The sequence below is a fragment of the Arvicanthis niloticus genome, chromosome 9 (assembly GCF_011762505.2).
Source record: "Arvicanthis niloticus isolate mArvNil1 chromosome 9, mArvNil1.pat.X, whole genome shotgun sequence".
Taxonomy (NCBI): Eukaryota; Metazoa; Chordata; class Mammalia; order Rodentia; family Muridae; genus Arvicanthis; species Arvicanthis niloticus.
Window position 1 is genome coordinate 66,991,979 of NC_047666.1, and position 26,811 is coordinate 67,018,789.

Consider the following 26,811-nt stretch of genomic DNA (forward strand, 5'->3'; position numbering starts at 1 on the left):
AAATGATCAGGAGTCATAGACACAAGCATTACCAACAGAATACAAGAGATGGAAGAGAGAATCTCATGTGCATAAGATACCATGGAAGACATTGACACAACTGTCAAAGAAAATGCAAAATACAAAAAGCTACTAACCCAAAATATACAAGAAATCCAAGACACAATGAGAAGGCCAAACCTAAGGATAATAGGAATAGATGAGGGGGAAGACTCCCAACTTAAAGGACCAGTAAATATCTTCAACAAAATTATAGAGGAAAACTTCCCTAACCTAAAGAAAGAGATGTCCATAAATATACAAGAAGCCTACAGAACTCCAAATAGTTTAGACCAGAAAAGAAATATTTCCCGCCACATAATAGTCAAAACATCAAATGTACAAAACAAAGAAAAAATACTAAAAGCAGTAAGGGAAAAAGGCAAAGTAACATATAAAGGCAGACCTATAAGAATTATACCAGACTTCCCACCAGAGACCGTAAAAGCCAGAAGATCCTGGACCAGCATCATACAGACCCTAAGAGAACACAAATGCCAGCCCAGACTACTATACCCAGCAAAACTGTCAATCATTATTGATGGAGAAACCAAAATATTCCATGACAAATCCAAATTCATACAGTATCTCAACACAAATCCAGCACTTCAAAGAATAATTGGTGGAAAACTCCAATACAAGGAGGGAAACTACAACCTAGAAAAAGCAAGAAAGTAATCTTCCAAAAGCCATAAAAGAAGGTAGCTACACAAACATATCTCCACTGCCAATAACAAAAATAACAGGAAACAACACTCATTTTTCCTTAATATCTCTTAATATCAATGGACTCAATTCTCCAGTAAAAAGACATAGACTATCAGACTGGATACATAATCAGGACCCAACATTTTGCTGCATTCAGGAAACGCACCTCTGTGGAAAAGACAGACACTACCTCAGAGTAAAAGGTTGGAAAACAATCTTCCAAGCAAATGGTCCCAAGAAACAAGCGGGAATAGCGATTCTAATATCAAATAAAATCAGTTTTCAACCAGAAGTAATCAAAAAAGATAAAGAAGGACACTTCATATTCATCAAAGGAAAAATGTACCAAGAGGAACTCACAATTCTCAACATCTATGCCCCAAATGCAAGGGCACCCACATACATAAAAGAAACTTTACTAATGCTTAAAGCATATATTGCACCCTACACAATAATAGTGGGAGATTGTACCTTCCAACTATGTCCAATGTCCATGTAAACAAGGTGATGAAAACTGAAAATGTGTTTTGCCAGCTGGATCTTAGGTGATAACTCAAGATTCAAAGATTTTGAACGCCAGCCAGGGCAAAAGTCTCTGACACTTGACCTATGGAGATATGACAAAGATGAAGCACTGTGTTTAAAGCTACAGGACACTGAGATGATTGTCATGCCGAATAGCCACAGATGACGATCATATTTATAGTTATTTACACCTTTGTAATCCTAGTTTAGCATTATATAGTTTAATGACTTCAATATGAAATACATATGAATCATTTGTTAGTGATTTGTTTGCTCTGGTTGAAATGGTTAGAAATTTTATCATTGTTCACTATTCTTGTGTTGTTGTTCATCTGAGTTATTTTTATCTGTGTTCTAGTGGTAAACACCATGGATAATAATTTAGAAAAGCATACAGCTCAACCAAGCAGCTTGATCAAGTTGTAAGTAGTGTGAAAATGATTAAGTACATACAACATGTGGCCCTAAAGAGACACATTTCACTCAATGTAATAAGAGGATGGAAATAAAACCAGATTCAGAATATATGTAGGACAACATTCATGGCCAAGATTGGATATGCAGTGAGACTGCACTAAAAACAGAATTTCCTGAAGTCTAAAACAATCATAGTAGATTTATAGAAGATAGAATTAGACATTTTTATCCTAACACTTTACTTTTATTTACCCATATACCAAATACCTGAGGGCTCCCCAGAAGGCCAGAAGAGATTGTCACATTTTGTAGAGTTACAGGGGGTTTGTGCTGGCATCACAGGTTCTGGGAATGGAACCTATGTCTTCCTCAAGAACAATAAGTGCTTTTAACTATTGAGCCATAACCCCAGCTCTTAGAGTTGGATTTATAAACAATTATTTTAAAATTCCAGCAGGTAAAGGAGGAAAAAAGGACATCAGAATAAAAACCAACATGAACAGATACAACCCTGAAAGGTGAATCCAAAAACAGCAATCCAGTAAGAGACTTAAAATTCTAATTTACATCCTCATTTATTTGTATTTTCTGAGCCCCTTATTTATTTGTATTAGCTGAGGACCACACACAAACCCCCTTCCCCTGCTGTCATTGGTGAAAGAATAGACAAATAAAGATGTTGTTGAGGTGTTTACATTATATACCCAAATGCATTTTTTCACTGCTGTTTAAAAGCACCCTATTGATTTAACATATTTAAATCATCTCTTATGCCCCAAATAGTTAATTGAAATAAGGCAGAAATAATAATATATTACTTTAAATACATTTTCCTGAAATTGTTGTTAATGAATATAAAAAATGAAAGTAAACTAAAGAAATTCATGGCTACCAAGGGAGCTCCATATAAGGCTTATAAAGGAATCCTTTAGCCTGAAGATAAAGACAAACAGAAACACAAAGCTGCAGAGAAGAAAGAAACCATGCTTGAAAACAGTCAAGGAAGGGATAGGGTAAAACAAACAAACAATAAACAAAACAGAACACAAGGTGACAGGAAATAATACACACCTGTCAGCAACAACTGGAATATTAATGGTCCCCTTTCCCCAGGCAAAAAAAAAAAAAAAAAAAAAAAAAAAAAAATGAGTGGCAAATTGGATTAAGATGGGACCTGCCTACTTATTGATTCAAAAAACACGTCATCATCAAAGATTGACACTACTTTAGGGTAAAAAGCTGGAAATTAATACTCCCACATCCTCCAATTGTCAATATTATATTTTAGAACATCTCAAGATTTTTCTGTACTGAAATATACTCAGAATGAGATTGTTTGATGGTGCAATAGATTCATTATTAATTTTTCAGAAGAAAGATCTCTTGATGTTTTTCATAACAGCCATATTAGTTTTTATTCCCATGGAGAGAGGCAGTTTTCCTTTGTTCTATATCTTCAATATTGTCATCTCTTATCTTGTTTGGTAAAGACAGAGGGCGGGGTTTGAACACCAAACTAACACTGGCTATTGTGGCTTCCAGTCATATTAGATCAATACACACTGACTCAGATCTGCCAGGTGGAGTGCACACCTGTAACAATCTCAATTAGACCTGATATTTTTACCGTGTTGAGATTTAGTGAGACATGGCTTTCTGGTAAAATTTCACCTCCATAGCTTGAGTTCTAGAGATGATCTCAGTAGGATTCTCTGCAATAGTAAGTTAATGCTGGAGTGGAAATGACAGAGACAGGTAACTTACTTCACTGGGGTAAGTGTCATGGGAAAACATTCCCACCAACATATCTTTAGGCATACTTGATTTCAGAACTAACACCCTTGCATAATGAATCATGGCCCATTAAGGACTTACCTCATCCTCAGCAGCATCAGGAGGCTGGTACCAACAGCATCGCAAAAGGCTATGTGCACATTATAAATTATGGGAATGTGCCCCTCTAATTTGGGTTCTGATGGTGTCATTGTTACCAGCTCACAGTTTCTCTTCTATTCCTGTCTTCTCACAGAAGGAATGCACCCAAGACAGTTTGAGCAAAAATTTGTTTAACAACACAAAGTAATTCAAAGTAAATGTAGACTCCAGAGCAAGACTGGAGCAGGTTGCCTGAAGGTAGATGGTGGTCCACTGAACACTGCATGGTGAAATTTACAAACGTTTCTTAGGGTCCCGACTCTATAATGTCATGGTTAATTTCTCATCTTGAGAACTTCTGTCTTACATTAAGGAAGTTGTCCCCCACTGCTTTTTTGCATTGTCTGCTCATTAGCATATTCATGGTGGCATGAACAGTCATTAGGAAAGTGCCCTGGTTGTCTTAATTTTTTACATTGCAGGAGCCCAACTGCACCTTCAAAGCTAACTATAAAGGAAGATTGCAACCACCAGGAGAATCATCAACTAAGACATGGCCAGAACCTCCTTAATGATGTATGAAAAGGAGAAGGTTTGGGAATCTGGCACAAAAACTCCCTCTACTACTAACATGTCATATGATCATGTGAAAAACATCTTCATGTTGTTGAGCATTAATTTCCCTAAATACATAGGATATAACCAGTTAATGTTTAGGAAAGATATCATATACATGCATACATAATAACACACACAGTAGTTGCTTAGTAACTGGATTCAACATGCAGACTGAACACAGTGGGTCTAGAAAATTGGATACAGACACAAAAAGAACCTCAACTCATGTGGAACAGGATCAGGTTCCTTTCTCTCTCACCCCAGAGGCTAGTGGGTCTATGCTTAATCACAGTACTAGTCCCATATCCTGAGTTTCTGCAGATTCCTAAGGGTGGAAATGAGACCAAAAGCCAAGCACTAACATAAGCATCTTCTGGGTGGTTACAAGGAAGGGTGAGTTCAAGACCAGCCTGTCTCCAGCTGAGGAGGTCACATATCAGGAAGTAGCAAGGTTCTCTCACTGCTGTGTCTTTGCCTCCATTCAATTCTTCATGGAGACCCCTGAGCATGAACAACAAATCTTATGTAACCCTAGTGCTCAATATACTTGTGAAACTATGAACTTCCCTCAACAGGGCATCTATAAATGTTTCTACATTTTATTTTTCCATTCCTTAGCTTTCTTCTTGAATCTGAACCTTTCAACAATTTATAAATTAAATGAAAATTGCAAAATTTTATTTTTATTAAAATAGATGGGAATTGAATAATCCAATTAGCTTATTTAAAACTTTCAGGTCAGGATTTAAAATAGAGCCATTTACCCATTTCCAGATCTTTTTCTCTTGTATATAATTGAGTCCAATAGAAAATAACTGTTCATTTCCCATTGAGAAGTTTTTCCTGAATCCTTATAATCAAAACCAAGGGAGAGACTTAAACTACATTTATTCATGACTTACTTTCTTCTACTAACCTTCTAAATCACTAAATCACTATGACCCCTGCTTGAAGTTCTTCTTAGCTCCTTACCAGTATAATCTCTCTATATAGTGTGAAATCTCTCTCTCTCTCTCTCTCTCTCAGTTGATCTATGCCAGTTACTAATTCAGAAATTATCTGATTAAAATCCAAGTCTCCACTTGTTCAGAATAGACATTGTTTTAGAGTCCAGAGATATCTACATAGCTTCAAGAAAAGTGATATGTTCTACTGAGCAATTTTATTTAACAATTTTACCAATTCTTCTTCATCTTGAATGAGCAGCAAAGTGGTTCCTCTCATAGAGCAATCAGCTAGCCCTTTAGCACAAGGTCTAGAAGTTTGAGAAATAAGTAAGTGTTTATCATGATATGGATGCCAGACTCTCCAGCGATTTAGTGTGGCTGATCTTCCTAGAGTAAGAAAGAAGACATGTTCTATTCCTGCCCTGTTCCTACTACACCACAATCAACTACACACAGTAGGTGCTTCATTAGTGCATGTGGGAACATGGGTAATGCTGTCATATGTCAAGGAATCACAAATAATGACAAAGGATTTATTTTATGTTTTGTTTTTTGTGCCCTTCCCCCAGGCCTGAGAAGGCCTGCACTTCTTTTACCACAATAGATCAAGCAATTGTAGGACCTAGGAGAGGCAGTGCATTACCAGCCTTGGCGCCTTGGAGCCTGCTACCTGAGCTAAGAAGAATGGACTGCCTGCTGAGCTAGCCTTGACACCTTCCTGACTGCTATCTCCTTGCCCAGCCCCTGGGCTGAACCGAGAAGAGACTCTGGAGGGTGGGGCTTCCCCTTTATATGTGAAAGCAAATTATTAAATTTGAGGCCTTGATCAGAGAACTTTGTCTTGGCCTCATCTTTTCTCACCCTCCTTCCGCCTTCAATTCCCAGCCCCCCTTTCAGGTGAACCCAGTTGACTTGCAGCTGCAGGCGGCTACAGTTTTTATTAATTAACTTCAGACAAATTAAATTGTTCAACATATTCATTAAAATAATCAACTTGATATCTGTCTGTCATAGTTAGAGCATCACTGCTGTGAACAGACACCATAACCAAGGCAATTCTTATAAAAACAATATTTAATTGGGGCTGACTTACAGGTTCAGAGGTTCAGTCTATTATCATCAAGGCAAGAACATGGCAGCATTCAGGCAGGCATGGCACAGGAGGAGATGAGAATTCTACATCTTCATCTGAAGGCTGCTAGGAGAAGACTGGCACTCAGTTGATTAGAAGGAGGGTCTCATTGTCCACTCTGACAGTAACATACTTCCTCCAAACAGGCCATACCTATTCCAGCAATGCTACACCTACTAATAGTGCCATTCCCTGGGCCAAGCATATTCAAACCACCACACTGCCTATTAGGGGTCGCATGCACCTATTAGGGATCATGTGTACCAGCAGCCTAAGGCAGCAGGGCCAGGTGCCTAAGCTCATAGATGTTAAGGTCACATAGCTTTAATGAAGTTCCCAGCACCAACATTTATAAGTCCTCCATGGTGAACTGTTTGACTGAGGTAGCTCACGTTTTCTGTCAACTATTATTCTCGGGAAATTCAAGCCACACAGCGACCTACTGGTTAAGTCCTGTTCTCTTAGGCAGCCACACTGCATGGAAAAAATGTGATGTTTCCAAAGTAGACAAGGGATGGATACTATTCTGTAACATTGTATGACATTGACTTTATCTTAGGCTCAACTCCTTGAGTTTCCAAATACAATAAAGCTTTATTGTTTTATTTTAAAACTAGCTAGATCACACAATTGCTAGGCACAGAAATTTCCTGCCCTAATCTTATCAGCTACCCTATTTTAGCCATCTACCAATGGCAGATGCCAAGGATTCCAGCCATCCAAGATGGTTGTTAGGTGCCTCCCATTTCAAAACCTGGCCTAAGCCCTCCTCTTCCCCTGGGCCCCTTTTCTTCCTCCTGGGATCTGGAGGTCCCAACTTTACAGGGGCATCCCTGCTTGTGCTCTGAAGGCCTGGAATCAGTCATAGGCTTAAAGCCAGCCTGCTGGCACAAAGTCTTGGGTCTCTGTGAAAAAACCTTGAAAACAAATGGCTAGACTCTATTGTAAAAGAGCAGCTTTGGTAGAAAGCTACCAGGTCTCAGTTATAAACCTTGTAGGTAAGTAACCTTGATGGATAATGTCAACTTAGATAGGGACAAGTGAATTATAGGTGGAGTCAGAGTGACCTGTCCCCTGAAACTTCACCCAGCTGATACCCTGTTCTGGAAGATATCTGTACTCCCCGTGAACACTTATGCTCCTGCGTCATCCCCTTCCCCCACATCCTGCCTTTTTGTGTATATAACCCCTGTGTGAAAAAGTAAAAATTGCAATTTGATCAGCCTATAGACAGATCGCCATTCTTTGCTTCGGCCTGCTTCCCCCACTTTCTCTTTCAGGTGACCTCCCTGGACCCCTGCTTAATGCCCTGCTGGACAGGACATTCCAGCAACACCAAAAGGAGATAGCTACACAAACATAATTCAACCTCTAGTAACAAAAATAACAGAAAGCAAGAATCATTTTTCCTTAATATCTCCTAATATCAATAAACAAAATTCCCCAATAAAAAGACATAGACTATCAGACTGGATATGTAAACAGGACCCAGAATTTTGCTGCATACAGGAAATACACCTCTGTGACAAAGACAAACATTACCTCAGAGTAAAAGGGTGGAAAACAATCTTCCAAGCAAATGGTCCCAAGAAACAAGCTGGAGTAGCAATTCTAATATCAAATAAAATCGATTTTTCAACCAAAAGTAATCCAAAAAGATAAAGAAGGACACTTCATATTCATCAAAGGAAAAATGTACCAAGAGGAACTCGCAATTCTCAACATCTATGCCCCAAATGCAAGGGCACCCATATACATAAAAGAAACTTTACTAAAGCTCAAAGCATACATTGCACCTCACACAATAATAGTGGGGGATTTCAACACCCCACTCTCAGCAATGGACAGATCGTGGAAACAGAAACTAAATAGAGACACAATAAAACTAACAGAAGTTTTGAACCAAATGGACTTAACTGATATCGATTGAACATTTCATCCTAAAACAAAAAAATATACCTTCTTCTCAGCACTTCATGGTACCTTCTCCAAAATAGACCACATAATTGGTCACAAAACAGGCCTCAACTGATACAAAAAGATTGAAATAATTCCTTGCACCCTATCAGATCACCACGGACTAAGGCTGGTCTTTAATAATGACAAAAACAATGGAAATCCCACATACACATGGAAACTGAACAATGCTCTACTCAAGGATGACTTGGTCAAGGAAGAAATAAAGAAAAAATTAAAGACTTTTTAGAATTTTATGAAAATGAGGATACATCATACTAAAACTTGTGAAACTACATGAAAGCAGTATTAAGAAGAAAACTTATAGCTCTAAGTGCCTACAAAAAGAAACTGGAGAGAGCATACACTAACAACTTCACCGCACATCTGAAAACGTTAGAACAAAAAGAAGCAAATATAACCAAGAGGAGTAGATGGCAGGAAATAATCAAACTCAGGGCTGAAATCAACCAGGTAGAAACAGAAAGAACTATACAAAATATCAACAAAACCAGGAGCTGGTTCTTTGAGAAAATCAACAAGATAGATAAACCCTTAGCCAGACTAAACAAAGGGCACAGAGACAGGATCCAAATTAATAAAATAAGAACTGAAAATGGAGACATAACAACAGAAACTGAGGAAATTAAAAAAAATCATCAGATCCTACTACAAGGGCCTATATTCATCAAAATTGGAAAATCTGGATGAAATGGACAATTTTCTAGACAGATACCAGGTACCAAAATTAAATCAGAAACAGAAAAACCATCTAAACAGTCCCATAACCCCTAAAGAAATAGAAGCATTCATTAAAAGTCTCCCCACCAAAAAAAAGTCCAGGACCAGATAGGTTTAGTGCAGAATTCTATCAGACCTTCCAGGAAAACCTAATACCAATTCTATGCTCATACCTGAACCTCAAAAAGACCAAACAAAGAAAGAGAACTACAGACCAATCTCTCTTATGAATATTGATGCAAAAATACTAAATAAAATTTTTGCAAACTGAATCCAAGAACACATCAAAACAATCATCCATCATGATCAAGTAGGCTTTATCCCAGGAATGCAGGGATGGTTCAATATTCAGAAATCCATCAATGTAATCCACTACATAAACAAACTCAAATTTAAAAAAGCCACATGATCATCTCACTAGATGCTGAGAAAGCATTTGACAAAATTCAACATTCCTTCATGTTACAAGCCTTGGAAGGATCAGGAATTCAAGGCCCATATCTAAACATAGTAAAAGCAATATACAGCAAGCCACTAGCCAACATCAAACTAAATGGAGAGAAACTTGAAGCAATCCCACTAAGATCAGGGACCAGACAAGGCTGCCCACGCTCACCTACCTATTTAATATAGTACTGGAAGTCCTAGCTAGAGCAATTATACAACAAAAGGACATCAAAGAGATACAAATAGAAAAGGAAGAAGTCAAAATTTCACTATTTGCAGATGATATAATAGTATACTTAAGTGACCCTAAAACTTCCACCAGAGAACTCCTAAACCTGATAAACAACTTCAGCAAAGTGGCTGGATATAAAATCAACTCAAACAAATCAGTAGGCTTCCTCTACTCAAAAGATAAACAGGCTGAGAAAGAAACTGGGAAATGACACCGTTCACAATAGTCACAAATAATAAAAAATATCTTGGAGTGAATCTAACCAAGCAAGTGATAGATCTGTATAAGAAGAACTTCAAGGCTCTGAAAAAAAAAATTGAATAAGATCTCAGAAGATGGAAAGATCTCCCATGCTCATGGATTGGCAGGATTAATTTAGTAAAAATGGCCATCTTGCCAAAAGCAATCTACAGATTCAATGCAGTCCCCATCAAAATTCTAAATCAATTCTTCATAGAGATAGAAAGAGCAATTTGCAAATTCATTTAGAATAACAAAAATTCCAGGATAGCAAGAACTATTCTCAACAATAAAAGAACTTCTGGGGGAATCACCATCCCTGACCTCAAACAGTACTACAGAGCAATAGTGATAAAAACTTCATGGTATTGGTACAGGGACAGGCAGGAAGATCAATGGAATAGAATTGAAGATCCAGAAATGAACCCACACATCTATGGTCACTTGCTGTTTGACAAAGGAGCTAAAACCACCCAGTGGAAAAATGTCAGCATTTTTAAAAAATGATGCTGGCTCAACTGGAGGTCAGCATGTAGAAGAATGCAAATCAATTCATCCTTATCCTCTTGTACAAATCTCACGTCCAAGTGGATAAAGAACCTTCATATAAAACCAGATACACTGATACTAATAAAAGAGAAGGTTGGGAAGACCCTTGAATACCTAGGCACAGGGGAAAAGTTCCTGAACAGAACACCAATGGCTTATGCTCTAAGATTAAATATTGACAAATGGGACCTCATAAAATTGCCAAGATTCTGTAAGGCAAAGGAAAAGACAAAACGGCTAATGTTGGTCATTCTCAGATTTCTGATGTGGTTGAAATAGCCAACCCAGGATATTTACATTGAGAGAAGAGATTTGAGAGGATGGTTTTTAGATGGCATACAATCTAAAGCCAGAATAAAAGTCAGGTATAGAATTATAAGTCTTTTAAGTTAGGATATATGACAATGTTCCATTTTATTGACAAAAATGATGGACTGGGTGTTAGATCTATCCTGCACTTTATAAATTACAAAATGGTAATAATTGTGTTCAATTTATATCTGAGATAAAAGAGTCTTTTAAGTGGACAGAAATGGAGAAGTGTTGTGGATGGTGTTAGTATTGTTTGTATTTTGGTGTTAATTCTGCTGTGCTGGGAGGGGCTGCAGACAAGAAGTGAGTCATGTACTCAGGTGACTTGTGAACCATCCCCTAATGAATAAAGGAGACAATCACTAAGCAAGTAGTAGGGACTTCCAGAGAGGAAGATGAGGGGGATCTTTTTTGGATAGGATAGCAATAGGGCAAGATGTTGCTACTAGTGTCTCCAGGCTTATTTGGTGACTCTGCCAGGATTCCCAACAAGAAATTTTAGATTTAATATGGCTTACAAAATTAGGATTCTAGTTGTTTTGCCCATCGATTGATTTACCATTGTTTCTGAACTAAGTTTGTGTGGCATTTCCCTTCCAGCTGCAGTTTGACTTGATTCAAGAAAGAAAGGTATGGCAGCAAAGCGTGGGTTTTCCAGATGTGCAGTTGAAGGGGTTTTAAAGCAGGGGGCTGGTGTGGTAGCAACCCAACAGTGGGAACTTAATGAGCTGGGTGGAGAGACTTTGGAGCTCTAAGTCAGAGTCTCCATGAGATAAGAACTGACTGGCCTGAGTTGAGTGTAGCTGGGTATAGCATGGGAAATTGGTGTTTTGTTTTGTTTTTTAATATTTCCTGCAACATTTGGGAAACTAATGCTGTCATATGTCAGGGAATCATAATTAATGACAAGGGATTCATTTTATATTTTGTTTCTATTAATTAACTTCAAACAAAGTAAGCTGTTCAACACATTCATTAAATTGATCAAATATTCCATTTTTAACTTGACACCTGCCTATGAGTGCTCCTGTGCTCCAGCACCAGCAGGCAGCAGGGCCAACTCTCATGGATGTTAAGGTCACACAGCTTCTGTACAGCTCCCAGCACCAATGTTTACAAACTGTGTGACTCTCCATGAGCTCTTAACATTATGCCTATATTCTCAGACAAAACCATGGTAATATAGTGTCTTCATGGAGGGCTGTTGTGAACTTTGACTGAGATAACTCACATTTTCTGTTACCTCTTATTCTCAGGAAATTTAAGCCACACAATTACCTGTTAGTCCAGTCCTGTTCTCTTGAGCAGCCACACTGCATATTGGTGGTTTTTGCACCAGGAATCTCACTAGCAAACAAGAAAAACACACGACGGGATGAAATGGTGAGGTGAATAGTAGAAAGGATATTCTATTTCTCACATTCTCACTTCAGACATTGGAGTTATTTCAACAACTCTGAACTTCTGGACTGAGGATAAAATGTCAGCAAACTGAATTAAGGGACAATTCCAAGACAGGATATATGAATGAGTAAAGCACAGACCATGTGGATTCACAAGGCTCTGAGGTTGCAAATGGTCCTGCTTGACAAGTCAACCTGTGGGCATGGTTGAATCAGTTGTTCACAGTCACTCCTGATCTTGCTTGTCTGCAATCGCAACCACCCCAAGACAAGATTTAGCAGGCATGTCAGAAGCAGACACTAACATGGGGACTTTTGGGTTTCTTTATTATGGTCATCTTTCTGTAACAATGTGACTTTTATATTTTATAGTTCAAGATACATTTGCTATATCCAGTAATAGTTTCATGAAAAGTTAAGAAGCATTGAAGAAATGTGAAGTTTTAGCAGAAAGCTCAGGAGCTTGTCCTGTAACATTACATGACACTGACCTTAGCCTAGGCTTAAGGCAACCAAGTGCTATAAAGAGGACTAATGTTTCTCTGGGAAAATTATGAATCAAAAGCTCTTGCCTCACTTACCTAAGACACTGAGTCCAATCAGGCTCAAGAGAAGAAGGATTAGCCCAGCACAGCCAAATTTCAGAGCCAAATGATGCCAGTGTGGGCACTGACATGCATCTAAAAAGTGCAAAGAGTACACTTGTTAAGTCCAATTGAGAACTTCTGAGATAAAGATTAGAGGGGTTCATAACTACCATAAGATCTCTCTTAACTACAAGGACTGTTTCCAGCACTCCTAGTAGACTGACTGAGCCTGGAGTCAGTGCTACACTTTATTTTACACACACACACACACACACACACACACACACACACAGAGGGAGAGAGAGAGAGAGAGAGAGAGAGAGAGAGAGAGAGAGAGAGACAGACAGACAGACAGACAGACAGATAGACAAACAGACAGACAGAGAGTTTTCTGTTTAATTTAGCCCATGATATATCTGGTAGTTATAACTTTCACAATTTGATGTATTTCAATATAAACAATTTTTTCAATTAAATGGAGTACCTTGTATTCTCACCTTTTATTTAAAGGAATGAATTATTGCTTCTCTTTGGCATAAGTGGGCTGTCAGTATCTACTTTTGTAATGTGGGTCCATCACTGACTGAGTGAGTGTTCCTGGGACACAGCACTGGCGATTAATGAGTCACGTCTTAAGCTAGAAGCCATGGTATCTCATCACTGCTTCTCAGGGCAGTGCCCAGCTTAAAACATTGAATTACTTATCACTACAGTTTTATAGTTAGTCATTTAAACTCACTGTTGAATGCAAGTAATAAAAGCTACAGACACTAAAATGGCAAATAAGGAGCACTGTGGTATAACATGACATATACTGTGTCTATAGAAGTTATGGAAGTACGATGATGTAACATTGTGAGAGTTCTGTGATCACCACAGCCAGTGCTGTATGATCTGCCAGAGGTAACAGGTAGTTAGGTTCAGCATGACTAAGCAGCAGGTGTTGGTTCAAAAAGGTTCAAAGCAGGTGTTGGAGTCTGACCTCAAATGGTGTCTTTTAGGCATTTTGAAGTACAACAATTTGGTAAAAAATTCTCTGTTGAAAACTAACCCAATCCATTGTACACAATAGAACTTAAGACTTGGCTTCTTTGTAATTATATGTTATATCTTCCATAAAGATAAGTTTTATAGCTTGAGCTCAACGTATAGTAAGTTTACTATACTTGTCTGGGAGATGATTCAGTGGAATCTCAGCCAAATAGATATTGTAAGAGTTACCAGAATGTTAATCATGTATAATCTCAGATTACACATCTTTTCTTTAAAGGAACAACTCTTTGTGTTTAACATTCCTGTTTCATCTTGTGCTTATCTGTGAGCACAAGACCCTCTATGTCTCCTACATAACATGGCATACACTATATCTACCACACTGCACCACCTAAACACTTTGTTTGATATTTGCCTTCTTTGGTAATTCTATCAACAATGGATGGTTTATGCTTATTAAACAGCAAAATGTACTGATATTTGAAATGTGGTCATCAAGTATCATATCTTTCTCTACTTAACTTTCTTTTAAACAATTAAAAAATATGAGTTTCATATGGGGAAACAATGGTAGTTTTGTTTATAAATAATGATATGATAATTAGATAATGAGAAACATTAGCTGGCTCTTCCATGTCTAATTTAATTAAAAACCTCTTTTGTTCTCATTTAATTTCTAACAGTTCCATGTCTTACCATTTTATGAATGGCTTCTAGACTTATTCATTAGAACCAAGCACTGCACCATTTTAGGCAAAGATTTCTTGCTGCTTTTTGTTTTGCTTTGTTCTGTTTCTGAGATTGCTTTTCCAGTAGCGTAGGCTAGACCCAAACTTACTCTTAACTAATTAAGGATTAAGGATACCCTTGAACTTTTGGTCTCTTTGTCTGCTCTTCCTAAATACTAGACTCACAGCTGTATCCCACCATACGTAGCTATGGTTTTTTAATTTTTACAAATGTAGATTATTCATGGTAATGTTGGTTTCCTGTTGTTTGTATGTATTTTTTTATAAATGATAGCATGCTTTGAATTACATGTTAAAATATTAAGTCAGATATGCTTTAAAATATTCTTTAATTTTCATAGTATGGTCCAAAATTGTCTGTGTATCCATTTTCACTCTTTTTTCTGTCATTATCTTTTGTGCCTGAATTGTATAATTGAGAATGCAAACACTACAAGTCTGTAGACCAGTTTTAGGATGCTGACAAATAATCATTAAGAAAGCTAAATTATGTTAAAATGTTCTTGAGGAAAAACCACCAGAAATCAAGTGAAGCAAAGAGAATAGAAATACTCCTAAGAGATAAGAGACAGCTTCCCTCAGCCTCATGGTCCCTCCATATCTGAAGACCCAGTTCATTGCTGACTAAAATTTTTCATGTATATAAAATTGCAACTATTAAACACATATAGATTTCCCCATCATATTCTCTAGAGAAATACTTATAACATCTATTTGTATGGCACCGAGATCATCATAAACTCTGTGGTTAATCTGGAGATTATCTAAAGCACACAGAGATATGTATATGCCTTATGCAAATACCATATTTTATAGAAGTTATAATCTTATATGTGGCAGTTCTTCACACAGTCTTTTGTGAACAGTGAACAATGCTGTGTGGTCTGAGGTGACATAAAACTGTCATGGAAGAAAATGGTGCATTGGTTTTAAGAAATAGAATCATGGACTGTGATTCCTGATCTGTAAGACATGCTGTGTTGTTGGACAAGGAGGCAAAAGTGGATACACACTCACACCCAAACCTCCAAGGCCTCAAAGACACACTGAATATAAGAACAATTTATTTATATTAGCCTTGAAATTCTTCTGAACACTGATGTGACACAGAATGACTAAGCCCAGTTAATAAACACATATTTCTCATTTTATGTATGTGCATTATTTTACGTTTCTCTCTTTTCTCACTCTTTCCACCCTTGAAATTCTAAGTGTTTTGTAAAATACTATTATCCTCATATGTCACCATTTTAATGCCTTTTACTAAAGCCTAGTATTCAGAAACTTTATATTTCAAAACTATCACAATATAATGTAATATAATGTGGTATAATACAATATTGGGGACAATATGTTTAACCTCCATAAATCATAAATTTCTTCACCTATAAAATGACTGGAAAATATCTGCTTCATAAACTTTTAGGATCTATGAAACAATTCTTATAAATTTAAAAACATGGTGTCTACTACAAAGCCCCATTAAATACACAGTAATGCTTCCTCATTGTCTCCCCCTTCGCAAGTGATGCTTTTTCTGTAAAACTGAAAGTAACAGCTTATTTGGGTGATTTTAGAAGCCACTATTCCTTCACGCTAAGATATAAGGAACTGCATAGGCATCCTGCTCTGTATGAGCTGTTCTGGAAGAGATTAGACTGAAGGGAACAGCCATTGATCACTGAAGAGGCCATGTGAGCTTTAGTCATATGGAAGTAACTACTTCAGGCATTTTGGGTATCCACAGAATGGTAAGTCATCTGCATTGTCCAGGTATTTCAATGGTTTACCCCTCAAGCTGTTTTGAACCTATGGAATGTTTTCCAAATCCCTTTCCACCTGTCACCATTCCTCCTGACTTGATCTCCACAATACACTGGGCATGTGTGTTCCCCTACAACACCACAGGCATGTTTTCCCTTTGAATTTGCAGGTCCAGCTTCCTAGAAGACTCATCTCTCAAATACTTTTTCTTCACCCCCTGGACGTTTCACAGCAGGACCCCAGCATCATCTCTCAGAAGGCCTGCCTGGATGACTCTGTCTGCTGCTGTTTCTAATGTCAAACATCATTTCATTTCAATGCTTTCCTTGCTGTTATTCAACATCACACAATCTCTGATGCAAGTGTTTAATGATTGCACATATACACATTCCTAGAAATTCTATAAGGAAAAGATGTTGACATTTGTTTAAACCTGGATCTTATCCTTTTGAAAAATACTAAAACAAAGTGGGGTGGTTATATCTGAATGAGTGAATGAATGAACAAATGAATGAGATTTGTAGATATTCTATCCATTCTATCATCAAAGAAAACATTTTTTCGTTTGGTCAAAAAGCAGGTCACTGTTCATGTTTCTCCTTCTGTGCTTCTACCAGGATATAGAATGAACAAACTATTACAGCAAGTTTGCAGTGTCTCTAATAACATTCTGCTGCTCATATTTTCAAATCTTTATTTCTTCTGGATTCTTTTAACAAAGGCTGAATGGAAGAAGCCCTTTTCAAGTTTCATAAATATTACTTGAATACAAAGCAATATGTAAGCTTTATCTCTCTGAAGCTGTAGATACCTGCAGGCAAGCTGTCCTACACCATCAACACCAACAGAACCACTGCTAAAAAGCAAAAGTTTTCTAATTAATTAGTGTGTCTGTGTGAGAGAGAGTCAGAGACAGACATACAGAGACCGACAGAAAGACAAACAGAGAGAGACAGAGACATGGACAGAGTGTGTGTGTTTCATAGTACAGATGTGTGTCCGTGTATGACAGAGTACTGTGTGTGTGTGTGGCTGCAAGTGTGTGTGTGTGTATAAGTGTGTTTTGTGACTGTAGGTGTGTGTCTGTGTGTAATTTCAAGTATGGAATTTAGGTGTGTGTGTGTGTGTGTATTGTTGTCTGCATCTGTTTGACTGCAGGTTGTGCATACCACAGTAGGTGTAGAGATCAGAGAACAACTTCAGGAAGTGATTCTCTTTCCAGCAAAAACAGTGGGAATTGTCAGTGTTCTTACTTCCATTTCCATGAGCCGCCCGCCCCTACTTTTATTCCAGTTGTCAGGTTTGTGCAGCAAGTACTTTTACCTAATGAGTCATCTCACCATCCCAAAGGAATTGCTTACAACTGTAAAAAAATAAATAAATAAATAAAACCCAACAACAAGGAGGCTTATATCTAGAATGTATGCGAATTCCAAAGAATAAATAAAGCCACTTACCTGGGGGGAGAGATGGAGATGATGCTTGCTTATACGCTGGAGACCTAAATGTCTTCACATTGCTGTAGACTCTTGATGTGTCCATTGTAGACAGAAAATGGGAACTATGAACAGTAACAAATTCTAAGTTCTGAGAAGCAAAATTAATGAAAGGAAGTCTGCTGTAGATACTCTGTTGTCTGTGGCCACAACCCACCCACACTTGCAGCTGAGGGTTTCTCTGTAGTTATTGCACTTGGTTTCCATTATGCCCACACAATTTAAATAACTTTATCTTTGAAACAGAGGATGTAACACGTGATCTACTCTGGATGGTTTTATTTTTTCTTCTTTAACCATTCACCTTGAGTCACTCTTTTAAGGCCCAGGGTAAACAAAGCACTCAATCTTGAACTAAATTTTGAGGATCCTGTCCCACCACACTTCTAGAATCATTCTGTGCCATGTTGTGAAAATTAAACTATGAGAAAGTCCCTGGTGCCATTTTGTAAGAATGGAAGCTCTAAAATCCTCCTGAAACATCCAAGCCACAAAAGAAGCTGTGATATGTGGAAATAACATGAAAGTGGTTTAAAAACAAAACAAACAGAAAAATCATGACAGACAACAGGAAAAGCAATGAGGAGGGAGCCACATGTGCATCTCAGCATTGTCCTGAAGGTCCACACAGATGTGGAATGTTCACCTGAGTTAAGGATTTCATATCTCAGAGCTACGAAGTGTGAAGGATTGAGTGACTGGGTGTACTAACTCCTCCAAGGATTTTCAGGCCTAGAGCCTTAGAGCAACGACTACAAACACCCCCAAGTCGGACACACTCATATCACAAGTGAAAATAAAGAAGAAAACCAAAGATTTCCTTAAAGACAATTTCTGGGGGCAGAGTGGAATTAAACCAGGTGTTCACAATTACCTGGTAATGGCAGCAATCTGCTGGCTGTGGGTTCTAGGAGACTGGGGGTGTACAGACAACATGGAGCTCACACTCATTTCCGATGACCATGATGAATAAATCATGAGAGGAGCCTGTATGTGTGTGTCTCATAGCTCATTTAAGTCTCAGTGAAATGTCCTCAAGTGTCACTGTTTGATGACAGTCATTTTGCTCAATACCAGGCACAGGGCTCTGCCTTATGCTTCATCTAAACCAAAAATTTGAGCAAGTGTGCAAGATTCTCCCAAAGTGTAAGTTCTGAAGTCATCTGTGGCCACTAGGAGTTCAGAATAGCTCTGCTCAGCATAGGAGACTGAAGTAATATGGGTTCTGGTGTAGATGCTTACAAACACCTCTGTGCTACAAAGTCCAGACTAACTGGAACAAAAACAACCACAGATAAGCATCATTTGTCCATGTGCGTGTGAGGCAAACTGAGCACATGCTGGTTACAGAATATCAGTTGTATCACCAGCTACTGCACAGTAATGTAGCCATTGTTACACAGATAAAAAGAAAATGATCTTGTCAATGCACTCCTGGAGAACTTAGCTGTGCTAATGCGCTAATGATGTCCTTTGATTACCTGATTGTCAGAAATGTATGTATGTATGTATGTATATATATATATAGTGTATATATATATACATATATATAGTGTATATGTGCATATATATATATATATATATATATATATATATAATAAGAATTCAGAATTATCTGGACCTTGTGGCAATAAAACATATGGAGAGAGAGAGAGAGAGAGAGAGAGAGAGAGAGAGAGAGAGAGAGAGAGAATGAAGCACAGGCAGAGACACAGAGCATGGGAGAAAGATTGAAATGTGAGGTTACATACAAATAAGAAGATATTAAATCAAAGTCAAATGGTGAGTGATTGTAAATTATCCAGTATTTTAGAGTATGGCAAAGTGTCTCAAGAAGAAATAAACACAAGTTTTTAACTTGAAACCTCTTTTTGTATCAAACCCTTCTAGATTATTAATGGAAGTTAGGATGTAAAAAAAAAAAGAGAGTAATAATAAGTAATAATATTCTTAAATGTGAAAAGGACCATGATAAATGAATACAAGAATTTTATACAAGAATTTTATACAAGAAGGTGAGAATATGAGCCAGAAAATCACAGTCATGAGTTAAGATCATATGCTTCTGGCTCGAAGTGCAAAGCAGTAGGTTCCATGAGCAGAATGGCTCACCAGGAAGCTACAAGAGCGCCTTGCTCCACAGAGGCATTGCTTGAGGCATTGGAACACACACCAGAGCAGCTCTGTGGGAAGTTTGGACACTACCCAGGAGGTTGTACCCCAGTCCACTTAAAACCAAGGAGATATATTAGAGAACAGAGTAGGCAACTGAGGCTGCTCCCACACTTCATCCCGCATGGGATCTAGACAGAACCCTCCCACACTGTTGAGAGACAGACCTACCCAAGGCTTTCTCAGAAGCATTAATAAAAGGGCATGACTTAACTCTGTGTCCTTGCCCAGGTGTGGACTTGGCAGTACCTGTGTAGTGATAATTTTGTTTTTCTTTTTAAACAGAAAAATCTTATGTGAATATATTATTACTTTAATCCCAGGTGTGAATATAGGGCTGCTTCAGATTGTCCACAGAGGCTGACTATGGTATGCCTAGTGCTCTAGCAGGAGTGTGATTTTGCCAATGAAGATAGTTTATGTTTGGGATTATGGGGATTTTTGAGAAAGTATAAAATGCTAAAGTCATGAGAGTCAGAGGCTGGGGTGCTGCTGTTCCCCCTGCTGCTGCTGTCTGTTGTTCACTGCTATTTGCTGAATTGTTGGTTGGAGATATCCTGATGACAAAGTTCAAATTTGTCCCAAGGAACTGAATTCCCCCAATCAGCAGGAAGTAGTCTAACAATATCTATGCCCCCTTTCCCCTCTAGCCTTCTTTCTCCAGTATCTACTATTGAAGGGGTAGAAGGGATGGGAGTGGTGTAGGAAAGTAGGAAAAAGAACCAAATAAATAGTGAAAACGTTGGGTTATAAGCAGCACCCAGAATCAGGTAGGCAGAATGGGAAATCTGATTCTGATGATGTAGGGAAATGGCAGGAGACACAGAGATGAATATTCCACTTCAAGATGTCAGCAAAAGGCTTATCACAGCTACAGTAGATCCCCCAACACCTGCACTTTGTTTCCAGAAGGAATTTTCTGGTTTTTTTCTTTTCAACGTCTCTCGCTTAAAACATTGTGTGAATGGCTGAGCAGTATAAAAATTGCTGGTGGAAATGAAGGAAACTGAGAAACAACAACAATGAAAATAGAATAAATGGGAAAAACCGAAAAGGTCTCTCTGTTCTCTTATTTTTGAAAGTGTTGCAGAATTGGCTGTACAACTAGAAAAAATGTGAGTAGAGGTGGAAGCACTTGGGAATCCAGTAGAGCTGGAAAAGGGAAAATAAGTGCTCAGACCCTGTGACTGAACAAGTGTACAGGGAGAGCTTCCTGAAAGAAGAAAGCAAACCCTGCCACAAGGCAGGGATCATTGGTTTCCCTGTAACTGAACAGCACACGGTTGCTAATGGGGTGGATCATGATTATGATGCGATACTATACTGTCCTATAGAAATGATAGATCTGAGGTGTTTTAAAGAGGCTATGATTTCCAGTGGAATGCATTTACCCTGTGTAAAAGATGTATTAAGTAACCGGACTATGCAAAATAGAAGATTGGAAGGGTCTGGTAACAGCTGTGCTAGAGGCCAGTCAGCAGTTAGAAAGTTTGTCATGGTGGAGGGAGGAAGCGCTGAACACTGAACAGTGAAACAGCAAGTAGAATGAACATTGTCAAAGATCATTTGCTTGGTGAAGAGTGATTCTGATTTACAAAAAAAATATTTGATTTGAAGACGCTGTTATAGAACAATGTTGCTTAGTGGCTTTAAGAGCTTGAGATAAAGTTGAAGAGCCTGGGAAAAGGTCCACATTATTTATGGGGATTGTACAGTCTTCTGGGGAAAGAAGACTTCATACATTTCTTAAAAAGTCAGGTTTCAGCTGTGAATAAAAGGCATACTATACCTTGATGCAAGACAGGTGTTAATAGAGACCCTTGGGTTTGAGAAAGTGAATACCAAATGTAAAAGAGATATTAGACCATTAAAGGCAAAAGCAGTGCCAGTGGACAAGTGGATAAGGTTCTTGATATTGGTTCTCGAGTGTATCATGCTAGTATCATAGGACAAGCTATTGCTAAGTGTCTCCAGTATCAAAATGCCCAGTGTTTCAATTGAGGAAAATTCAGTCATTTCCAAAACAATTGTGGCCATGCTGCTAAAAGCCTCAGATATCAAAATGTCCAGTGCATTAACTGTGAGAAATATGGTTCCTTCTACCAGAAAAGTGTACAAGCCATCTCTTACAAGAATGGGATTTTAAAAAGAATGCTTTTGGCTTCCTAGGGTTTGTGCATGTTGTGGCAAGGGATACCATTGGACTAAGGATTCTAGGTTTAAGAGGTATAACCAAGGAAGCTTCTTGACAACTGGAAAGGAAGTGAGGGACCTGGAAGCTCAAGGCCACACAGGGAAAGTATGAGAACAGCTGAGAAAGACCAGGTAATAGAAAAAAAACCTTACTCCTGATCTCAAAAAGCATTTAGTTCATTGACAATGTCTGTCTGTAATTTCTCACTAAATATTTCAAGAGACCACCCTCCTCCCCCTCCCCCCCCCCCAGCCTTTTTTTCTCTAACTAGTGTTGGAGGGTTGTGCTACTGGCATTTTAAAATGAGCATGATACAGTTTTCTCTGACCCAGCTAGCTCTCAAATAGTTCTCAAAAAGACTGAACTATTTTATTTATTTATCAAGCTTTAAGGGCACAGTAACTCAGCAGTTATTAGTCTATTTTACTGTTCTATGCTAATCTGGCTACCTCCAGCCAAAATCTTCAAGATTTTATGGCTTCTCTGCTCCAGATTTTTTCTAATATTCTCTCATGAATTCTCTCCTGCTCCCTTCCCTGGCTGGCAAGAAGTCCCACCCTATTCTCTCTCCCCTCAGTCACATCAGGGAACAATTGGGGAGCTGGTGTTTACACAAGATTGAGACAGGAGATTCTTTGAATAAGGACTGCACCAAGATACAGGGAGACAGAAATCAACACTTGAATCCTCACACAGTGCAGAATTATTAAGGGCTGATTCCTCTGTCTTGGCAGATATAATCAGTTGCCTATTCTGCAAGTGTGTCCTTTTCTAGACAGTGATTTGTCTGCACATAAAAAAAGGCAATTCTTGCCTAGTGGCTGTCTCACCACAACTGGAGTAACTCCAAAGATGCTCAGTTTCTTCTTAGAATCCAAGACAGCAAGCAATCAGGAGCAGACAGGTCTCTAATCAAAATGAACATTAATACAGAAATGTTTGTAACATCAATTCAGTGAACAAATGAAAACCTTAAATTTGAAATCAAAGTATTTCTGTACCATTTAAGAAATTATAACTTCAGCTTAATAACAATTATACAAATTTCCACCAATAGGTTATGGCTATGCAGTAAATCCTAGCTATACCTCCCTGTTCCAACAAAACCACTACTTTGCATTAGAAAGACAGCCCAATATTAACCACCTCAGTCCCCAAGCCCAGAAAATAGGAGCATCAACTCTTCATTAACTTTTCAAGCTATGGGCATTGAGATATTAGAAGAGGGGCAGGGGGAAGAGTAGATAGATAAGCCTCTGAAGTCTGTGTCTTCACTGCATCCAGCTGAAGTTCCAGGACATCAGAGGTTCGAGCAGGTCTGCTCAGCTTACTTGATGAGTAGATAGACCAAGGCTGTGTATTCTGAAATATACAATTCTCAAAACAAGTTTAGTATCAAGAACATTTTTTGTTTGAATTCTGGAATCTAGTCTTCTGGTGGCCTGCCTCTGTCATGTCTAATCCATATAATTCTGGGAGTTTCTATAAGGGTATGCTCCCACCATCCTCCTATTTCTGCCTCCCTACTCTCAAATTCCACAACACTAGGGAATCCAACCTTTCAGGCACCAAGGCCATCCACTTCCACTGATGACTGACAATGCCACCCTCAACTTACTATACTGGTGGAGCCATGAGTCCTTCCCATTGTGTTCTCGGGCTGGAGGTTTTAGAATGTCTACTCCAGCTTGTTTCTTAGGACCATTTGCTTGAAAATTGTTTTCCAGCCTTTTACTCTAAGGTAGTGTCAGTCTTTGTCACCGAGGTGGGTTTTCTGTATGCAGCAAAATGCTGGGTCCTGTTTACATATCCAGTCTGTTAGCCTATGTCTTTTTATTGGGGAATTGAGTCCATTGATGTTAAGAGATATTAAGGCACATTGATTGTTGCTTCCGGATATTTTTGTTATTAGCAGTGGAACTATCTTTGTGTGGCTATCTTCTTTTGGATTTCTTGGAAGAGGATTACTTTCTTGCTCTTTCTAGGGTATAATTTCCCTCCTTGTATTGGAGCTTTTTTACTATTATCCTTTGAAATGCAGGGTTTGTGGAAAGATATTGTGTAAATTTGGTTTTGTCATGGAATATCTTGGTTTATCCATCTATAGTAATTGAGAGTTTTGCTTGGTATAGTAGCCTGAGCTGGCATTTGTGTTCTCTTAGGGTCTGTATGACATCTGTCCAGGATCTTCTCACTTTTATAGTATCTGGTGAGAAGTCTGGTGTAATTCCGATAGGTATGTCTTTATATGTTACTTGGCCTTTCTCCCTTACTGCATTTAATATCTTTCTTTGTTTTGTGCAATTGGTGTTTTTATTATTATATGAGAGGAGGTATTTCTCTTCTGGTCTAGTCTGTTTGGCATTCTGTAGGCTTCTTGTATGTTTATGGGCATCTCATTCTTTAGGTTAGGGAAGTTTTCTTCTATAATTTTGTTGGAGATATTTATTGGTCCTTTAAGTTGGGAATCTTCACTCTCAGCTACACCTATTATACTTAGGTTTGCTTTTCTCATTGTGTCCTGGGTTTCCTGGATGTTTTGTGTTAAGCACTTTTTGCATTTTGTGTTTTCTTTGACAGTTGTGTCAATATTTTCTATGATATCCTCTGCACCTGATATTTTTTCTTCTATCTCTTGTATACTGTTGGTGATACTTGCATCATTGACTCCTGATTTCTTTCCTAGGCTTTCTATCTTGAGATTTAGTCTCCCTTTGTGATTTCCTTATTGTTTCTACTTCCATTTTTATGTCCTGGATGGTTTTGTTCAATTCATTCACCTGTTTTGTTGTGTTCTATTGTAATTCTTTAAGGGATTTTTATGTTTCCTCTTTAAGGGCTTCTACTTGTTTACCTGTGTTCTCAAATTCTTTGAGATTGTTATTTATGTTCTTATTAAAGTCCTCTATCATCATCACTAGAAGTGATTTTAAATATGAGTCTGCTTTCTTGGTGATATGGGGAATTCAGGACTTTCTTGTGTGGGAGAACTAGGTTCTAATGATGCCAAGTACCCTGAGTTGCTGATGCTTACATTCTTGGGCTTGTCTTTTGCCATCTGGATCTCCTTAGTGCTACCAGCCCTGTCTCTGACTGGAGCCTGTCTTTCCTATTATCTTGGTTGTATCAGAACTGTGTGGGGTGAGTGCTACTACTGGGGTTAGAGCTGGGGCCCATGATCTGCTCAGTGCTCAGGAACAGACAGGAAGGAACCAGTACTCTGGGCCAGAAGTGAATTTCTGGGCCCCAGTGGGTCCCAGTTACTCCCTGTTTGGGGTGGGTGTTGCTGTCTCCTAACCTAAGATACTGTCTGGGTTAGAACTCCTGGGAGGCCTGCTTCCTCTGGGTTTTGTGAGATTGGGTGCAGAGCTGCAAGCCGGGATCTGCTCAGTGCTCGGGCCCAGACAGGAAGGAACCCTTTTCATTCCTAATATGTTAAAAGCTCTTGCTGTCAGTTTATGTTCAATTTTGCACATGCCTTTGCTGATATTACTGAAATGCTCATTTTTCTTTTCTTATTTTGTTATAGGTTGAATGACATTTAGGTAGTTCATTACAGTTAGATAATAGATAAATATATAGATGATCTATAGAGATGATAGATAATAGGTAGATACAAAGACAGACACATAGATAGATATATAGATGTGTGAATAGATAAAACATGGTATAATATAGACCATTGATGTTTCAAACTCAATATTTAGCTAAAAATGGCCTTGAGCCCTGCCTCTGTCTCCAATGTTGGATAATGGTGGTATGTGACACCACATGTCACATAGTGATATGGGATTTTTTTTCATTGTCACTATGGTCCCTCCTTTCATGAACATTATGACCCCTTCAGTCTTAACCAAGTCTATTCCTATGAAACTGAGTCTATAGATAACTATAACTTTGTTGTAGTTATTGATTCTTCTCAAGTGTGATCCTCACTCTTTCTATTTCTGGTTCTTTCAATGTCTCTATTTCAAGGAAGACTCCATTACATAAAATTCTGTTTCCATTTCCTCTGTGCTTCTGTGAGCCAATAATATCATTATGGATGAGGGCCTTCAGTAAAGGGGGTTTGCATTAGGGGAGCACTAGAGAAATCTTTGTATAATTCTGGGATAAATTTATCTTTTTCTCTAAAATGTTTTTGAGATTGATGTTCTCATTATATTTTCAGGTAAAACGTTCTAAGGAAAATGTCTCAGACTTGTCTCCCCTGAGTCTCATGTTAAGCTTCACTGCTGCTATGTAGTGGTCATAGACCTCCCTGTAGCTGTAGCTGCTCTTTCTGTTGCTTTGTCCGGGTAAGTGACTTATCCTCCAAATTCTGTGGCATTCTGTCCACATTCACACTGTCAGTTATACTACTGACCACTGTGAGCCAGGCATTGTGGGAAGGGCTCTAGAGAAAACACACTGGAAGTTCTTGTTCTCTGGGAACTTCGGTTCCAGCAGTAAGACACAGTGAAGGAACACACAGGCTGTGGTGTGCACAGAAGGCTAGGATCAGCATCACTGGGAAGATGACATCCAGCAATCTCTAGACAGAGATGCAGAAGACATATGTCCACCTTAGGGAACTGTCCAAGTCAGAGAACAAGGAGAGAAAAACTCCAAAGAGGAATCTTAAGGAGGAGGATGCAGCTTAAGGGAAGTGAGGACAATGAAGAATCATATGATTGGGAAGGCACAGAGCCCTCTTTGACACACGGTTTCAGTTA

The 26,811-nt window shown here is 38.4% G+C and overlaps 3 protein-coding genes across 5 annotated transcripts in view; 2 read left to right on the forward strand and 1 right to left on the reverse strand.

Moving 5' to 3' along the window:
• LOC117714819 (killer cell lectin-like receptor subfamily B member 1F) overlaps positions 1 to 26,811 on the forward strand; it is a 525,987-nt gene that overhangs the window by 234,129 nt on the left and 265,047 nt on the right. The window lies entirely within an intron of this gene.
• Positions 1 to 26,811, forward strand: part of LOC117714807 (C-type lectin domain family 2 member E-like) — a 145,796-nt gene that overhangs the window by 63,917 nt on the left and 55,068 nt on the right. The window lies entirely within an intron of this gene.
• The window catches only part of LOC117714931 (C-type lectin domain family 2 member D11-like), a 43,756-nt gene that overhangs the window by 15,283 nt on the left and 1,662 nt on the right, over positions 1 to 26,811 (reverse strand). Inside the window, exons 2-5 of one of the 2 annotated variants that reach the window (XM_076940631.1) lie at positions 22,927 to 23,004; positions 17,692 to 17,821; positions 12,723 to 12,821; positions 12,017 to 12,085 (exon numbers count right to left, since the gene is read on the reverse strand). In XM_076940631.1, the coding sequence (XP_076796746.1) occupies positions 12,017 to 12,085; positions 12,723 to 12,821; positions 17,692 to 17,776 (253 nt within the window). In that variant the 5' untranslated portion in view covers positions 17,777 to 17,821; positions 22,927 to 23,004. Of the gene's footprint in view, positions 1 to 12,016; positions 12,086 to 12,722; positions 12,822 to 17,691; positions 17,822 to 22,926; positions 26,805 to 26,811 lie in introns of those variants that run through there. The other variant, XM_076940630.1, reaches the window with a different exon arrangement.